Source organism: Buteo buteo, chromosome 19 (assembly GCF_964188355.1).
Source record: "Buteo buteo chromosome 19, bButBut1.hap1.1, whole genome shotgun sequence".
Classification (NCBI taxonomy): domain Eukaryota; kingdom Metazoa; phylum Chordata; class Aves; order Accipitriformes; family Accipitridae; genus Buteo; species Buteo buteo.
Genome location: NC_134189.1, coordinates 8,847,632 through 8,864,027, shown reverse-complemented (window position 1 = coordinate 8,864,027; position 16,396 = coordinate 8,847,632). Strand labels below are relative to the sequence as shown.

Sequence of the window (16,396 nt, the reverse complement as noted above, 5' to 3'; positions counted from 1 at the left end):
CAAAGACTTGCCCATGTCTTAGCACTGAAGGCAACTTTCTGCTAAAAGAAATCCTGCTTCTTTCCCCTTTCTCTCCCTTTGTACTTGCATTCTTAAAGACATGCACAGGAAAAGAAGACTTTGATGCTGAAGAGTTCATCTGCTCCTGCTGCTTCTTCTTCATTTGAAGGCATTGACAATGCAATTAGTTGCTGTGTCACAGGCAGGATGCTAACAGTAACTGATGAACAAGAGGGGGAAACATGTGCCACCAGTTCTGGTGTGCCACAGAGTGCAGAGGACTCTGATAAGGACAGGACAGGGTTCCTAACTGCAGGGTTGAGGGAAAGGTTGGGGGGAAGGCAGAAGCCATCCCTCTAGTGCCATCGCTGTCAGTGTGAGGCCAGACCTTAAGCTGACATACTCCTCTCCTCCCTCCCACCATTCAAGTAGTCTCTCCCTCCTTCCCTTGATGACACTTGAACAAGTTGCCCCACTTTTCCCCGGGAAACCTCCTGTTTAAAAACCTCTTTCCCATATTTGAAACAAGTCCCCATGCTTTCCCCAAACAGAAGTTTCCAAATCCTGAGGCCAACACGCTGCGCAAGCCCATTCTGCAGCCACTGCATCACTGGGAATCATGGAGTGGTCAGTGTTGAGACGGTGTTGTCATGCTCCTGTCCCCACAAGGTTGATGACACTGCTGGGAGTCTGTGGCTACCTCTCCCAGTTTCCCATCCAGATCAATGAATTACAAGGAATAGCATTTGAAAACTGGAGGCTCCTCAGGACACCAGGTTGAAAGGATTCTTCTTCCCTCTTGGATATGAAAGATTATCCCATAGAAAAAGGATGGCTCAAGTCTATATAAATGAACACAGAAAACCATTTATCTCTGCCCTTGTTCCAAACTCTCAGCAGTGTACAGTGGCTTAGCATAGTGTCCCTCTGCCATAGGTATACGTCTCCTAAAAAGCAGCTGTCTCACATTCACACAGCTCAGCGCACAGGCAGAGGACCTCACATCCAGCTGCTGCCACGTATGCGACATGCCCATCGAGGCAACACCAACAACCTCCAGTCTCCCTCCCGCAGCCTCTGCCACCACCCTTTCCTGTTCACCCAGAGCAGAACGGGGGCTGCTCTTCATAAGGCTGTGGTCATTCCTCAACAAAAGTAGAAAACAAAAATTCCTTCTCTGATCCACCTTAGATACAACCCTCCTTCTCCAGGTACTGAGGTGCAGAGCTGGGTAACATTTCTTCCAGTAACGCAGAAGGCAGCTTTGCTACTCGGAGTCTCAGGCAAGGTTCTCCCAACATCCAGACAGGCAGAGCATCCCAACTTCTCTTGCTCCATACCAATTGATGGAGCCCTACTTCCACCTTTTCTGGGAGCTCAACTATAGCCCAAAAGCCTATCCCAGACTATGCTTTCCTATCTTTAGTGCTGTGGAGCCTTTCTGTTCCCCGTAAGACCTTTCCCCAAAACTTTTGGGAGAACTGTGGTCTGCTGCTGCTGTGCACACAAGTGAACAAAGCCCAGGAGTGGGTGCCTTTAGCCCTCATAAGCTAGTGGAACCTGTGGCAAAATCCTTCCCGCTATAAGGAAACTCACCCAGTATCACCAGCCAAATGGCTGAACATTTTGTGAACTGAAATACACATCTCATGGTAATTTAAATATGTGCAAATAAGAGTTTAATTCCACTGCTGCCAGCCATCCCGAATGTTTAAATATAGTGCGGAAATTCTCTTTTATTTTATATAAACTATTTTAATGAAGAAGTTGAAGGCTCTGCATTCTCCTGGCTTATGAATACAAATGGCTGAAAATCTAACAGGCCTTTGCTGTCGTTGAGCTAAGGCAATATGAAATGAAAGCAGAAAAGGGAGCAAGGAAACAAAGACCATATAACTGCATTATCTAAAGGAAAGCTATGTAAAATGTGCATTAGAGTGCACACGGTCCTCATACCCGGTTCTTCCTGGGTGTGTGGGGTATAACAGGAAGGAAACAAAGTGCAGCTCAGATCCAGGTGAAAAAGACAAAACAGCTAGGATGGTGCAGCTGGATTTGTCTTAGGTCCCTTCCCTCTCACCAGACACCTGTGGCTGGTATCAGGCAGCCTAGTGACAAACACTCCTTCCATCAGGTCCCGCTTGATACAGAGTGGAATATGCTCTTCCTTGGGGAAAAAAAGAGGAATTAATAGTAATAATAAATTAATCCTTCACAGTCCTATGGCATGTTTCACAAGGACACAGCACTAGAAAGGACCGTGTTCATTTTTCTTGCATAGCAGGCAAGTATATCATGTAATCCCTCTTCCTAAATATAACCATCTTCATCCTTAAAACCTGTTAGAAGTGCTGCGGCCTCATCACTCCTTCCAGAGGCCCACATCAGCACAGCTTCCAGCCTACATATATTCATGGCCCTCACACATGCTGTTTTCCCTACTAATGACATCCTTAGCTTAAACACATCTTCCCCCTCTCCTGTGTTTAACCTCATTTCTTCTGGATAACAATCATATTTGTAAAATAGATTTTCCATTCCTCTCCTCACACTAGTAACTCCACTCTGGACCTGCTTTGAATTCATCTTTCTCAGAGGTGGTTGACAAGAATAGCAAAGAAGAAGGCTTGATAACAGAGACGATAACAGAGAAGGCTTGATTAACACCTTGCCCACGACTTCAACTTTTGTCTACTTGAAATACCTGGCCAACTCTGTTCTTCAATCACATCCGCCTTTCTCCTGGTCATGGCTCCGCCACTCTGTCTGCACTTCAAATAGGTGCACCTTAGTGAACCCCTTGTCCCCATTGAGGTGTGCTCTGTTGGGTGAGATTCAGGCATGGACCTTTCCCACCCTGAAAGGAAACCCCTGCTCCAGTACCTGGGCAGGGAGGAAGCCATCTGAGCCCCAATCTTCTCATAGCCTGGATGTCTGGGGGACCAGAATTCCAGTGTGCAACACAAAGGGTATTTGCCCAGCAACGTAAACACACCCTCCAGGACCAAAAGTTCACACTGAAAGAAATTTCACTTCTTTCCTATCACCCAGTCCTCAACATTGCCCAGTTTTTCGTATATAATATTCCAGGCCTTCTCTCTCTTGGCAATGTCTCATTCTTGGAGCAGCAGTAAATGTTTTAAGTTCACTCCTTTGTGCCTAGCCCAATGAGAGCTATCACCTCTCTTTACAGACCCTGCTCCAATATCATTAATGACATTATTAAATAAGGTTGGTCCCCTACTTCAGGAACTCTGCTGTTGACCTTCATCTTGATACTGCCTCTCTCAGCACTTCTTGCTTTCCTTTGGTCAGTTCCCTAAACACATTGTAAATTGTTTACTAATTACCTTAACATTGTAACAAACATTTCCTTAGGGATGGAATATAAAATCCTTTACCAAAATCCCAATAACTTAGGTCTAAGGCATTTCCTTGTCTTGAAACCCAGTTATCTTCCTAGCAAAATATATCAGGGTAGTTTGGCACACTTCAAATAGAAAAACATACGTTGCATGTTTATTTCATTTCCCCCTGTGCATTTAATTAATCTTTCCTTTAAAACTTACTTTAAACTCTGCTTGGTATTATTATGATTAAACTAAAAGGTCCACTGTGGCCCACACATTTTTTTCTCCTTTCTTTAAATATAGATTTGCTACTTTTCATTCCTAATGTACCATCCTAATTAGACAGATTTATTGAAAATCCTTTTTTTACTGGACTTGCAATGTCACATGCCACATCTTTCAGAAGTTTGAAATGGAAATTATCCAACTTCCCAATTTGAGCTCATTAAGCTATTTGAGTTTTTCCATTTCCCCTGTTCCTGTTAGCTGGCTCCTTTGTCTCTCTGATCAGTGTAACATTCCTCCCTATCTCTTTAACCATTATGGAAAATCATAGGAGCCGAACTGGGTAATCTTGGGGACTGGTAAATAGAAAAGGGATGAAATTTAACACAAAACACCGGCTTATGCAGTTAGGGACTAACAATGAGAAATTTCTTTCGAATGTGAACTTTTGTCTTGCAGGATGTTTGCATTGTTGGGCAACTGTCCTCTGTGTAAAACTCTTCAGAAGTCCTTTACAGTTAAAGATCAAGAAGTACAGTCTTCAGATACTGTCTCAATGGGAACCACCTAAGTACCTAAGACAAATCAATGCAATTGGATCATCAGCTACCATAAATCAGTATCACCCCTTCAAAGTCAGGCTAGTGACCTTAGTTTACACCTTTAACATCTGATTGGAAAATGGTTTTGTTTCTTTTTTGTTTGTTTCTGTTATAAAATCTATGTCATTAAATGACCACTGGGCAGAAAGCAAAAGTATCTACATTATAAAGGGTCTTTTGCATATTCAGAGACAGGTACTGATTAATGGAGACACAGAGACAAGCATCATACATTCATACTTAAGCAGAAAGATCTTTTCAAATAGCTTCTGTTACCCAATAAAATTAGCATAACTGTTTCAACCTATTAGTCTAGAAATACATTTAGGAACCTTTTTTCGAAATGTCTGCTGTTAAAACTCAAAACCATCACAAGGTCTCAGAACTAAACAAGGTCTGCGACAAGAGATTCTCAGGGACTTTCGCTCGATCTGGTGGGATACCTTAATGGGACCCACTTTGCCGTATACATGGGACATCCTGGAACATCTGTTCCTTTACATTGTTTCAGCTTGCATGCTTATGGTAAGAAACAAAAGAATCACAGGGCACTTTTGAACAGGTAGGTCAGACACTTACACTGAACAGAGGTGGCACAGGGGGATGAAGGGGTTTCAAAGCCTCAGCACGTTCCCTGTCATCTCACAAGAGACGCTGATAATCACCCAGCTTGGGACATATAGCTTCCCTCTCAAATTTGAGTGCAGAGTGCCTTTGGGATGACTGAGGTAGAGTTGCTGGAAAAAGCAGGTGGGGATGCTGGAAAGATCCTCTCAGCTCTGCTTTAAGTGGGTGTGAGTGCCAGTTTTCCAGCTTCTCTGGCACCCTGAAAGCATGTTAGGCTACTGCAGCTTGTTCCAAGGTTACATCTTCACTGGAGTCAGAAACAGAAGTGGGCACACACAAGAGCAGGCAACTCAGTGGGAAGTCTGACCGTGAGCCCAGCAGAGCAATACCCGGCATGTGCCAGATTGCCACAGGGTCTGAGCAGTTACTTCTGACCCAAGACCCCTTAGCTGGCCTGACATTTATTTGAGAGACTGCAGCGCTTTAAGTGCAGAAGCACTGGGATAGGGTATAACAGGCTGAAAAGACCTTTTCCATAAAAGCCCCTTAGCTCTGTAAATACGTTTCTTCACCCACCCACCCCCACTTTGTGGAAAATATCCTGAATTTGTAGTTAACATTTGTTTATCTACACTGGAGGTTCAATTTGAGACTGGAGCATGGTTGTTCCAAGCATTGGACAAACTTGCTGACTTCTCCTGGTGAGAACCATGCTGACACCTCTGTAAGGTTACACAGAATGAACCCACAGCATGAAGGCAGGGTAGTCAGTGGTAGTGACCTCTCTGCCCCTTAAGTTTTATGTTTTAGTGTCTCCTCCATTCAGTCTACAACCCTGTTTGAACCTGTCAGTCACCAAAAAGACAGGGCTTCATACTGGGCCCTGCGCTCTCCCTCCATCCTCCTGCTCCACCGCTTGGACCATCCCCATGAGCTTTCTGCAACAACCTTTGGCCACCACCTTCATGCTAAGCTTGCTTGGCCTTTCTGTCACCTCAGATCATCAGTATTAAGGACTTCTTGCCTGCTCTCCATCTTTTATCACTCTCTTTATCATGTCTTTCCTTTCTCCACATGCTGGTATTATCCATGCTGCACTCTTTCATTCATAGACCTTTTGCCCTGCATTCCCCTACCTACTCCTGCCCTGCTATCCCAAATTCCAACTGACCCATACCAGCTGGTCTCTGCTATGTCTCACAAAGCAGAGCATCTCTAATGGGAACCCTGCTGCCTGGCTAACTTTCTCCAGTATAAATGCATTGTTCTGCCGTTCAGTTCTGCTCATTTCCTAGACTTACTACTCCAGTTCAGCTCAATTAAACCTCAGACCCACAGTCATAGTCATCTCTTTGCCACATTTGGCTCATTCCTCAGACCCTCCCACCTCCTCCAGCCCCCACTTCAGCTGTTACACAGGATTTCACCCAGTTCTTTCATGAGAAAAATGACAAACTATGATCTTCCTCTTCCAGTAGCTTTGCTTTGTTTCCTCTTCCCCTCCTACAACTCCTTCCTCATTCTTCTCGCCCACAGATGAAACACCTCCTATGCAGGTCTCTTCCTTCATTTCTTTTATTTGCCACTGAGCCAGTCTTATCCTATCCCCTGAATTCCATATGGCCATTCTTGTCCTCTTGTTCCCTCTTCTCCTTGACCTCTCACGCCCCTCTGTCTCTTTAGTCTCGTAATGCAAGTGCCATTCAATCTCTTTCCTCTTAAAATATTCTCATCTTGAAACATTCTTTCATCTTGAAACATTTATTTTCCTCTCTAAATACCACGTCTTTTTCTCTCCTCCCTTTCATCACCAACCTCTCTGAATACGCCAGGTACAAACACCACCTGGAGTCCCCCCCACCAGTTCAGTGCAGCTTCCTCTCCCTTGCAGCTGCTGCTGCCAAAGTCTCTACTTGACATACTGGGCAAATTTCAGCATGGTCTAAATACTCTGTTCTCACCTGCTGCAGCATGTCAACTACCTTCAGTAGTCTCCTGTGCTGTTTTACCCTGAAATAGTGTCTTTCTTCAGCTACCATGACATTACTCACTTCTTTTGCACCACCTGTGAGTCTACGCTTTTTGCATGTCCTCCAGAAGACACTTTTCTTCTCCCAGCTCCGCCAGAAGTTCATGGGGCTTTTCTCTTTCTGTATTTTACTCCTTGGTAATTTCTGTCACAAACATAGATTCCACTGCCATTTCCATGCAGCAATTTTCAGATTCACTCCTCTAACACAAACTTGTCTCCCTAGGTCAAACCCACAGTCTCTCTAATACTCCCTCACAGACATACAGATACCAAACTGAGCTTATCATAGCTAAAACAGAGTTCCTAATGTTCTTCTCTCTTCTTTTCTATATGCTCTCTTCAGTAATTCCCCTCTTGATCATCACAGCCAACACTATTACTTTCTTTGTTGTTCTAATCAACATCTTCATCTCATGTCTTTCACTACGTCCATAGATCCAGGGAATGTCTACTGTTCACATATTCTTTCTCCATCCAGGCTCTCATTATCTCATGCCTTTATTACTACTATAGTTCTTTTTCTGACCTTCACAAATGTGATCTTGCCCTCCGTGTATCCATTCAGGATGCTGCTAGAAATATCATTTTCCTAACACATCACTCTAACCATGTCATTTCTCTTAGCAGCTGTAGACTGCTGTCCCAATATCTATCTCATTAGTGCAATCTACTTGTCTTCATTAAGGAAATGTCAACTTCTTCCTATAGTCAACCAAAGAGGTCAATCCCCATCACCTACTTATTAATTTTTCAAGCAGACATGACCCATGATTTTTCTGGTGCCATCCCTCAATCTTTGGAAGACCATCTTGTAAACATCTGCACCTCTTATTCATTATCTTTCTTTACAACTCTTCTAGGAATCGTGCATTTCGTGGTGCTTACAGAAATGTGGTTAGCCTGCGGGTGTTTTAAAACCACTACCGGTCACGCTGAATATAATTACCTTGTCGTCTCCTTGTACTCTCTCATAAGGCTGCATTACTCACCAATATTTAAAGTGCAGCAACATGTCAAAAGGATGGGGACATTTTTCTGATCCATGATTTCTGATCCATGATTAAGGCTCATAAATCTTATGGTAGAAGTCTTACTGGTATTAATAATAATGAACAAAATCCCTATTATACTGCTACTGAGCTGAGGTACAAGAGATTAAGTCACTTGCCTCAGGTCATGAAGAAAAACTATGGCAGAGCTTGGACTGAATTCCAGCTTTGTAAGCCCTGCCCTAACTGCAGTACTACCTTTCTTCCATCTATTTTGGTAGTTATCTACAAAGGATTATGATTTCAGCAGGCTCAGCTGGGCAGTTCTGAATATTTATTTGTGGAAGAATTAGGCTTTATGAGAAAGAAAATGGGGAAATTTCCATTTTATAGTCTGATTTCTCTCCTGCAGAGAAAATATGTTCGTTTATATTCTTTTCTTTTAAGTGAATTCTATTCTGAATGGTCTGTTAAGGGCACTTGGATTCTAGAATCCACGTTTTTTATATTTTATTCCTTAAAAACTGAGAAACACCATTCCATTTCTTTCTTTTGCTCTTAAAGAGGTGAATATGTACTCAAGGGTTCCAAGCAACACTTTGTTAGCAATGAGCCGTTAAGTAACTTACATTGTAAATGACTGTCATTATTTTTGCAGAACCTACAAAACATAAAGTCGTCTTCCTCATTTACTGGCTCTGCAATAGTTAATGAACTCATTCCACTCTTGAAGTTATTCTGAGTGCAGAGAAAGACTTTTTCAATGAGAAAAAGCAATATTAATACGGATTTTTATTGCTGGAGATGACAAAATAATTCAGATCATTTCATCTCTGTTTAAGTAAAATAATCTTTCGTATTTTTATTTTTACAGTAAACAGAATACATCTGCACTCGTATTAAATCTTTCCTCCACACTTCTTAAAAAGTTTTTAAGCAATAGGCAGAAAGGATAAAAATGCTGAGATTTCTCAAAAGGATTTGGATGCTCAATTAAATGAACAGGAATTAAGCATGCCATCCTGCAGGCAGCTCTGCAAATACCAGTTTCTCTTGAGAAGGGCATGATCCCGTCATTTTTACTCAGGCAAAATTTCCATTTGTCTTCACCGGCAATTTTGCTTGAAAGCCAACAGCTTGATTGAAATTTGCCCTTTAAAACAGCATGATTAAAACCAGTTGCAGCTCTGTTAAATTACATATATGTTCTTAGTATTTTTAGCAGATATATATTATCGAACTAATTATCTCAGATGTGTCAGAGGAACACGTCAGGTTCTCATTACTTTTGGTAAAGATACTTTTTAATGAATTGCTATTTAAGTTTGATGTAATTAAAATATTAAAATTGCTTATTTAAAACATGATGGGCCAAATCCTCCTGGAACTCATATGCATGAAACACCAGTGATTTCATCCCTTAAATGATTTTAGAAAATCTCTGAACAAGCGGGTGTCTTTGCCGTATCTTAGAAACATGCAGTTGTTTGACTTCCAATCGACATCAATAGGCTAAGAATAATTACAGCATCGAAAACGGTGAAGGCTAAATACCTGGGTAGCCTAAGATTCAACTCAAAGGCTGTCTACTGCTTAAATTTCACTGGATCCCTCCAGCAGAACTCTGCTGTGACAGAAGGGAGCACAGACCTTGCGTTGGCCTTTCTATCCAGGGACAATTTTAACCTCAAAGGAAACACTGAAGGCCTGAACTTGCTGCATCACCACGTTCAATAAAACATTTGCTATTGACTTCACTAGGATCAGAATCAAGACTTCAATAAAGGCTCCTTTATAAGGAGTCCATTTGGAAAACAGTTGGGATTTCAAGCACACATATTAAACAAAGCATTTGGATTCTTTAATGTATGAAGGATACATGAAAAAATGGCTGTCCAAATTTACCTGGCAAAACCATTGCATTTTAAAAGTCAAATCTACAGCATTGCAAGGTATTGCAAGTAGTTTTACAAAAATAAATCTTTTTACTCCTAAAGATAGCTGCAAGTGGCCTCTCTTCAGGCTTTTCCAATTGTGTGTAAATAATCCCTAGCGACGGCCAGAGTAGTCCTGTTAAGCCTTTCTTCCTCAGTTGTGCCATGCATCTGACAGACCAAAACAGAGAATGCTTTCATCCCAGAAATCTTGCATATTATTTGTGGTGAAGGTAGGCTGCACAGGAATTACTTGCCTTTTTTTTTTTTTTCCAGTGGTGCCATGGGCTAAGTATACTCGCAATAAAATGTTTTAAAAATAGGATTTACTATGACTTCCATGGATCTTGGGGGAAGAAGGAAGGTAAAGGGGGGATTGAAATAATAAGGTCAATTGTAAATTTTTTTTTAATATAAAATTGTACTCCGATGGCAGGCAGCAGAGCCCCATCCAGACAGGTTTAACTGGCATCCTTCCAAAAGTGAGATGAAAGGTCCTCTGAGTAGTAATTGTCTAAATGGAACAGACTCTGGTTATTGTGCAACTTCTTCATCTACTTTATTGTACCTTTATAATTAAATGATGTAATTCCTTTTTTTCCTTTCTTGTTTTCCTCTCGACTAGTGCAGGAAAGCATCTGAGCAACGTTGTCATAGGATGCAGACAGACCCTGTGGCTTCCAGGGGTTTTTGTGGGTCTCTGCAAGTCGTATACAAGATGTTGTGAGCTGCTGGTTGCCAAAGCAGGACATAAACTCTGCCTTCTCCCGGCCACGAATGGACACTTACCTGCATTTCAACTCTCTGCTTGCCTAGTGGTGGAGGTGGTTGCTTCGCTGGGATTTTTTGATAGGGTGAGGGAATGCTGCTTTTGCTAGAAACTCGGTGGTAAACAGGCAAACAATTGATCTAATGGGATATAGGGAACACCATATCCAAAATGGTGTTAGGCAGCAGGGCTATTTAATTCACAGAGGAGACTGGACAGACACCTGAGAACTGGAAGAAGCTTAGAGTATTGTGCTAAACAAACCCAGATCCAGTGTTTCCTGACTCCGCAAGGCTTTAGGGATCAGGACTGAAACTCTGGTCCTGAGATGCTAAAAGACTAGATCAGATGCGAAAGCAGAATCAGAGGACCAGCTTTGTAAGCTCTTTCTTTTTAACTGGTCCTTCTGTACAAGACTGTTTTCCCTCAGTCCCAGTAGCCCATTTGCAGGAATAAAGATTATTCAGGTGAGTAAAAGTTAGCAAGACTGGGCCCTGGGTTTGCATGTTCAACTCCAATAATTTCTTTATTGACTGTAACTTCTGTTGTTTCTGGTTTGATTTTTTTTTTTCATTCATGATAAGAAAGCGAACAAATTAACTGCCTGATTTTGATGCAGCTTTAGAATATTCTTCAGGCCTTTGGTCTCATGCCTGCCTGCCTCTCCCTGAGTATGCTTACTTGTGACAATCTGTTTTAATTCATTGCCTATTTAGCTAATTGTATTATTTTGAAATATGCACCTGGATTCTATGGAAATGTAAAAAAGGGATAGGAGAAATACAAATAGGACCAACTATTTTATATATGCATTAGTGTCTATTATATCTATCCATAAGAAATCTGAAGTAACAGATCTCCAGTTTTTCTAGAAAATTCCAACATAAAGGTTTTGATTTATTTGCCAGAAAGTAAAAGCTAATGAATACAGAATAGAATTACAGAAGTGACCCCGCCTATTCAGAAATAAAACTGTTTTTCAAAACCACTGGCATCAGAATACTACCAAGTACCATAGGGCCTGATCCTGCCACAAGCCTTTGCCTACAGCTTGTATTAATTTCAGCAGAGTTCATAAGCAGAATAACTGCAGGGCATTTGCAAAGCTAGTTTGGCTCGTAATGACCATTTTTTGTTATCCTTTGATAGACAAACCTACCATCCTCAATAATAGAAGTTTCGCCTAGGGAAAAATGTAGGATCTGTATCAAAATAAATGAATCACTCAAATCCTGTCCAGCTTAAAAAAAAAAAAAAGAAAAAAACCCCACACCAACCCTTAATAGTATTTACATTCAGTTACATATAGCATTACACACAATATTCGGGGCCAGAACCTGCATTAGTTTATCCAGTTCCGGAAGAGGTGTGCTGGATTAAATTAACAGCTGGCAGAGGAAGAAGAGTAAAAGGCCTATGTACCAATAACATCCTCTTTTATATGGTATTTGCCCTGGAGCTCATACAGAGAGAGATTTCATCTGTGCAGGAATATGTACCCCAGACAGGGTATTTGATTACTACAGGCAGAGAACATCCGCAGCTCTTCACACCTGCACAGGGCACGCTCTGCCCAGGCACCCACCCCTGCAACCTCTAACTCCAGACGAGTGTCTGCCACAGAAGAAAAACTAATAAAACAAGGTGGTGCTGTCGGGATGAACCGAGAATACCTGCCTTATTTTGCACTCGTAGCTGTTCTCAACATCGGATAGCGATGGCAAATGTGCTTATTCCACTTTCATTGTATAGCTGAAGATCATAAAGAAACAGTCTAGTAGCTGGCCTTACATGAGAACAGGGACAGTAGTTGACTACTCATGTAAAGCTGTTTCTTTCTAATTCAGTGATTCCAGCGCACAAGGATTTTTAACAGATGAGTATTTTACACTACCTTTTGGTAAGGGGAGAGAAAAATCCATTAGTTCTTTCTGATCTAACAAAACATAAAGCAGACAAGCAATCCTATAATATCTCCAGTTCTATTTCTGAGCCAGTCAAACACTTTATTTTATCAAATTGCCATTACACTTGCTTTTCTATGTTTTAATCTGGAGCTGCCAAAGGAACACAACTCCATAGCATTAGTGCTAATGTGTGTGACTTCATCATGGCTGAGAGCTGTAGTGTAGATAGATCCTCACTCCAGAAGGACCATCAAACAAACTAGAATGTTGGTATTCAGCGTTACAAGTCTCCCTCTCTTAACACTTCTCTCAATGTACACTGAAGTTGGTTAAATGTGTATAAGAAAACCTTTGAAGTGGGCAAGGAGTGACACACACCGATATTTGCACATACCTCCCTTATGTACACAATTTGCACTTCTGACCTTGGGGCAACGACTCTGCGAAGTGGCTATCTGGCCATCTGCAGACACATATGTCCAGGAATATGTGTGCAAGAACGCATGCTGCACCTGAGCTCGGGAATCCCTTGCTACTGGCTGAATGGTGTTTATTTAGAGTTAGTTCACTACATACACATGCACGCTTATACGCACACACAAACACACACAGCAGGCTCTTTCGAAGACTATCTTCTCCTGCATTTAACCACCTCAGCTTGAGTTGCCACGTTTTCTCTATAGTTAACACTTAGCAGAGCTGCCCTTACACATAACCCAGTGCGAGGCAATTTCAGCAGTTTCTGACAGGGGAAATGGACACTCCTGAACCCTGGACAAGGCAGGTGGTGAAAGAGGAACGAGTCTCACTTATTTCAAGATGAAAAACCTCTCTAATAACTGAAACTCATTTGCCAAAGGTGAGCTCTGGTGACATGTTCGCCCGCTGCCAAGGTTGAATTTCCTTGTTTATGCCCCGAGCACAGCGAGCACACGTGGCAGAGCGATCCAGCCCTCCGTGGCCAGCACAGCACGTCTGCGCCCTCACCTAGACGGAGAAGAGGAATCCCTCCCTCGGCACTGAAACCGGCAGCAGGGTGCCAGGGGGCTGACAGGCTTTGGACATGTTCACTTGTCCATTACAAATGGGACCGAAGCCACCAGTTCGTTTCATAGGGGTCATTAAATAGCAACTAGACATTAAGGTCACTGGCAACACAGACAGAATCCCAACTAGTGATCTAGGTTCCCTGCTACACCACCTGTTTGTACTGTTCCAGTGCAAGTCTACACCATGCTACTCACCTCTACTGCTCACTTTTAAAACATACGGAACAAAATGTATACATTGGCAAACACATGTGACAGTATATCCCTTGTGAATAATTAGCTTTAAGCAGTAATTCTGCTTGCAATGTCTGAAGAGGGAATTAATGCAGGCTATCAAGGGAGTTTGGGACAGAGAACACACTTAGAAAATAAGTATTTTTAAAGATTGCACGGTGTAAGAGGCAATGATTTCACTGCAATGGAAATAAACCGCTGGGGAATCATCTGAATGTAGCAGAAGAACCATGGGAGGGAAATGTTATTTTGTTGTATGGAGTAACCATGCCATGGGTAGCAAAGATGCTGTCATCCTTTACTGAAACCCTCATCATCCTGCAAAAACATACATCTTCTGTAGACAGGATATTTAGGCTGGGTTTTATGCATATCTCCCCTTCTTATACTTCGGATCAAAGAAACATTTGAGGCAAACTGACCATCACCTTGAACTGGTACCTTGGGGGAAAAAAAGAAGAAGAAGGACCAAAAGACAAGAAAAAACATAGCACAAAAATGCTACAGGTAAACAGATGCATCTCCACCCCAAGAGAAAATGATTCCTTTCTAACACTCCTAATAAATTCATTTAATGTTTTGTAGACATTGAAAATACTCCAAAACATAGCTCAGTGTAAACAGCAAGCTGGGTTTCCTCCTGCTTTTTAGCATTTCTCTTTGTTTACTCTCCATTTGAGGATAGAAAAAGCCTACATGTGAGCACTGCAAATGGTGTGTTTCGGGACTGATGGGGCATTCGGTAAGGGAATGATGAAATACAGACATATGTAGCCTCCAATAAAATAATATGTACTTTGCCTGAGTCACCAGGGTCAAAAAAAAAAATTTTTTTAAAAATCCGATGTCTGCTTTATTAATACTTTTTATTTGTATGTGGAAAATAATCTGATACCATGGTGATGGGCAGACTACATTAAGCTTAGAAAGACAGAGACATGAGAGAGACATTCTGGGGTGTGTCTGCTCTCACCCCCACTGCCTTTTTGCTCCCCAAACCCCACGCCTCAGCAGTAGAGACCCCGTGGGAAACTGTCCTGGCAGTGCTTCGGGAAGCGATGCCCAGCCAGGCCAGTTCACCCATCGCAAGGAGAGGTACTTGGCTAGAGACGCCAGCTCCCATCTGTGAGCCCAAATGGCTCTGCTCAGCCTCTGCTCAGCTCGGGAAGACTTGGCACGTTCATTTGGTAAAAAACAGCCCTTACCTTTGGCAATCAGCTCCTCCAGCTCTTGGTCGAATCCTTGTCGGTGGCATTTCCTCCAGAGCCCCATGTTGGTCGAGTTGTACTGTCTGTTGCACTCATCGACTGCGCTCATAGCAAAGATCTGCCTCCTGTTTCTTGCCAAGAGGAGTTTCCCTTCCCAGCGGTCCAACCTAGACCTGCTGGCCCTGAGAGGCAGGTTGTTGTTGGAGTTATAAATGAAGCCAGGATCATTTCTCTTAGTGGTGATGCTCTTGCACCTCTCTCTGTGCTTCCTGGCATCAGTTTCGTACCAATGGTCAGAGCAGATTGCCACAGCCAGCATGCCCAGGGCACACAGAGCTAAAGAGAGGCCAGCATACAGCAGTAACCTTCCAGCAGCCATACCTCAGCTTCACAGAAACACCATGGACATCTTCACAACAGGCAAAGCCCTTGAGCGTGAGACCACGCAAAAGCCTCCAGAGCAGCTGCTAGGTGTCACTTGGCAGAGGCTGCCTCCAACATCCCCAACTCCCGTGGCTCACATCCACGCTGCGGAGGGATGCTGAGAGCTACAAAGTTCTGCCCTGGAGGCAGTCCTGGAGTCTCATCGGCCTCTTCTCCTCTGCGGAGGAGACCTGGCGAGGAGCGATGCCGCCTTCCACTTCGAACGGGAGCGAGCCAGCGACCCACCTATACAAAGATGTCCTGCTCCCCTCGCCAGGAGCACCCGAGCGGCAGGGGCTGAAGGAATAGATCCCCCTGAAGAGACCTGAAAGCTACGGCTGATCAGTCCATTAATCTCTTTCAATCTGGCCAGCTCAGAAATCCAGAAGAGATGGCTTTCAGATCCGCAGGCTCACCACAGCATCGTCACAGGACGGAAAAGTTCAACAGCTAGAGACCTCCCGCTCGCACGCAGCCGGTTATCCCGGTTTCGGGAAGGGGTGACTCGCCTTTTCTTTGTCAGCGCCTCGGCAAGGGCATCATCATCCTCTGGACGGTCGGTCGGTCGCTCGCTGGGGTTTAAAGCGGGGTCGAAGGGGAGGGAGCAAGAGGGGGGGAGCAATCCGTTGTCGTTGCTGCTGCTGCTGCTGCTGTCTTAAATCGCGGCTAAAAGCACAACCTCCCCGGCAGGGTCTGGAAAGGCGGGCACGCACAGGTCCCTCTCCCTCAGCAGACTTCGCCGACAGTCACTGACATCCTGCCTCGGCCGACACCTCGGCTTCTCTCTGCCAGCCTCGTCGTCTGCGCTGTCATCCAGGCACCGTAACGCCCCGATCCCTTCCCTCCGGAGCGCCCCAGCGGCAGCCTCCCCGCTCCCCGCGCCGGGCAGAGGCGGCGGGGGGCAGCCCCGGCCCCGGCAGGACCCGTTAGGCAGCGCCGGGAGCGCTCCTCGGCCCCGGCATCGTTCTTCCACACACACTCACGCTCCCCCCCCCCGCCACCACCACCGCCACCACCGCCACCCCCTCCCCTTTCCGCTGGGATGGGGGGGAAAAAAGAAAAAAAAAAAAGAAAAAAGAAAAATCTTCCTTCGTCCGCGGCGCTGGG

The 16,396-nt window shown here is 43.8% G+C and overlaps 1 protein-coding gene across 1 annotated transcript in view; it reads right to left on the bottom strand.

Annotated features, from left to right (window-relative positions):
* Nucleotides 1–15,598, bottom strand: part of TMEM178B (transmembrane protein 178B) — a 219,222-nt gene extending 203,624 nt beyond the window's left edge. Inside the window, exon 1 of the mRNA XM_075050996.1 lies at nt 14,864–15,598. Coding sequence (XP_074907097.1) covers nt 14,864–15,245 — 382 coding nt within the window. The 5' untranslated portion in view covers nt 15,246–15,598. The remainder of the gene's footprint in view (nt 1–14,863) is intronic.
* Between the last annotated feature and the right edge of the window lie 798 nt (nt 15,599–16,396).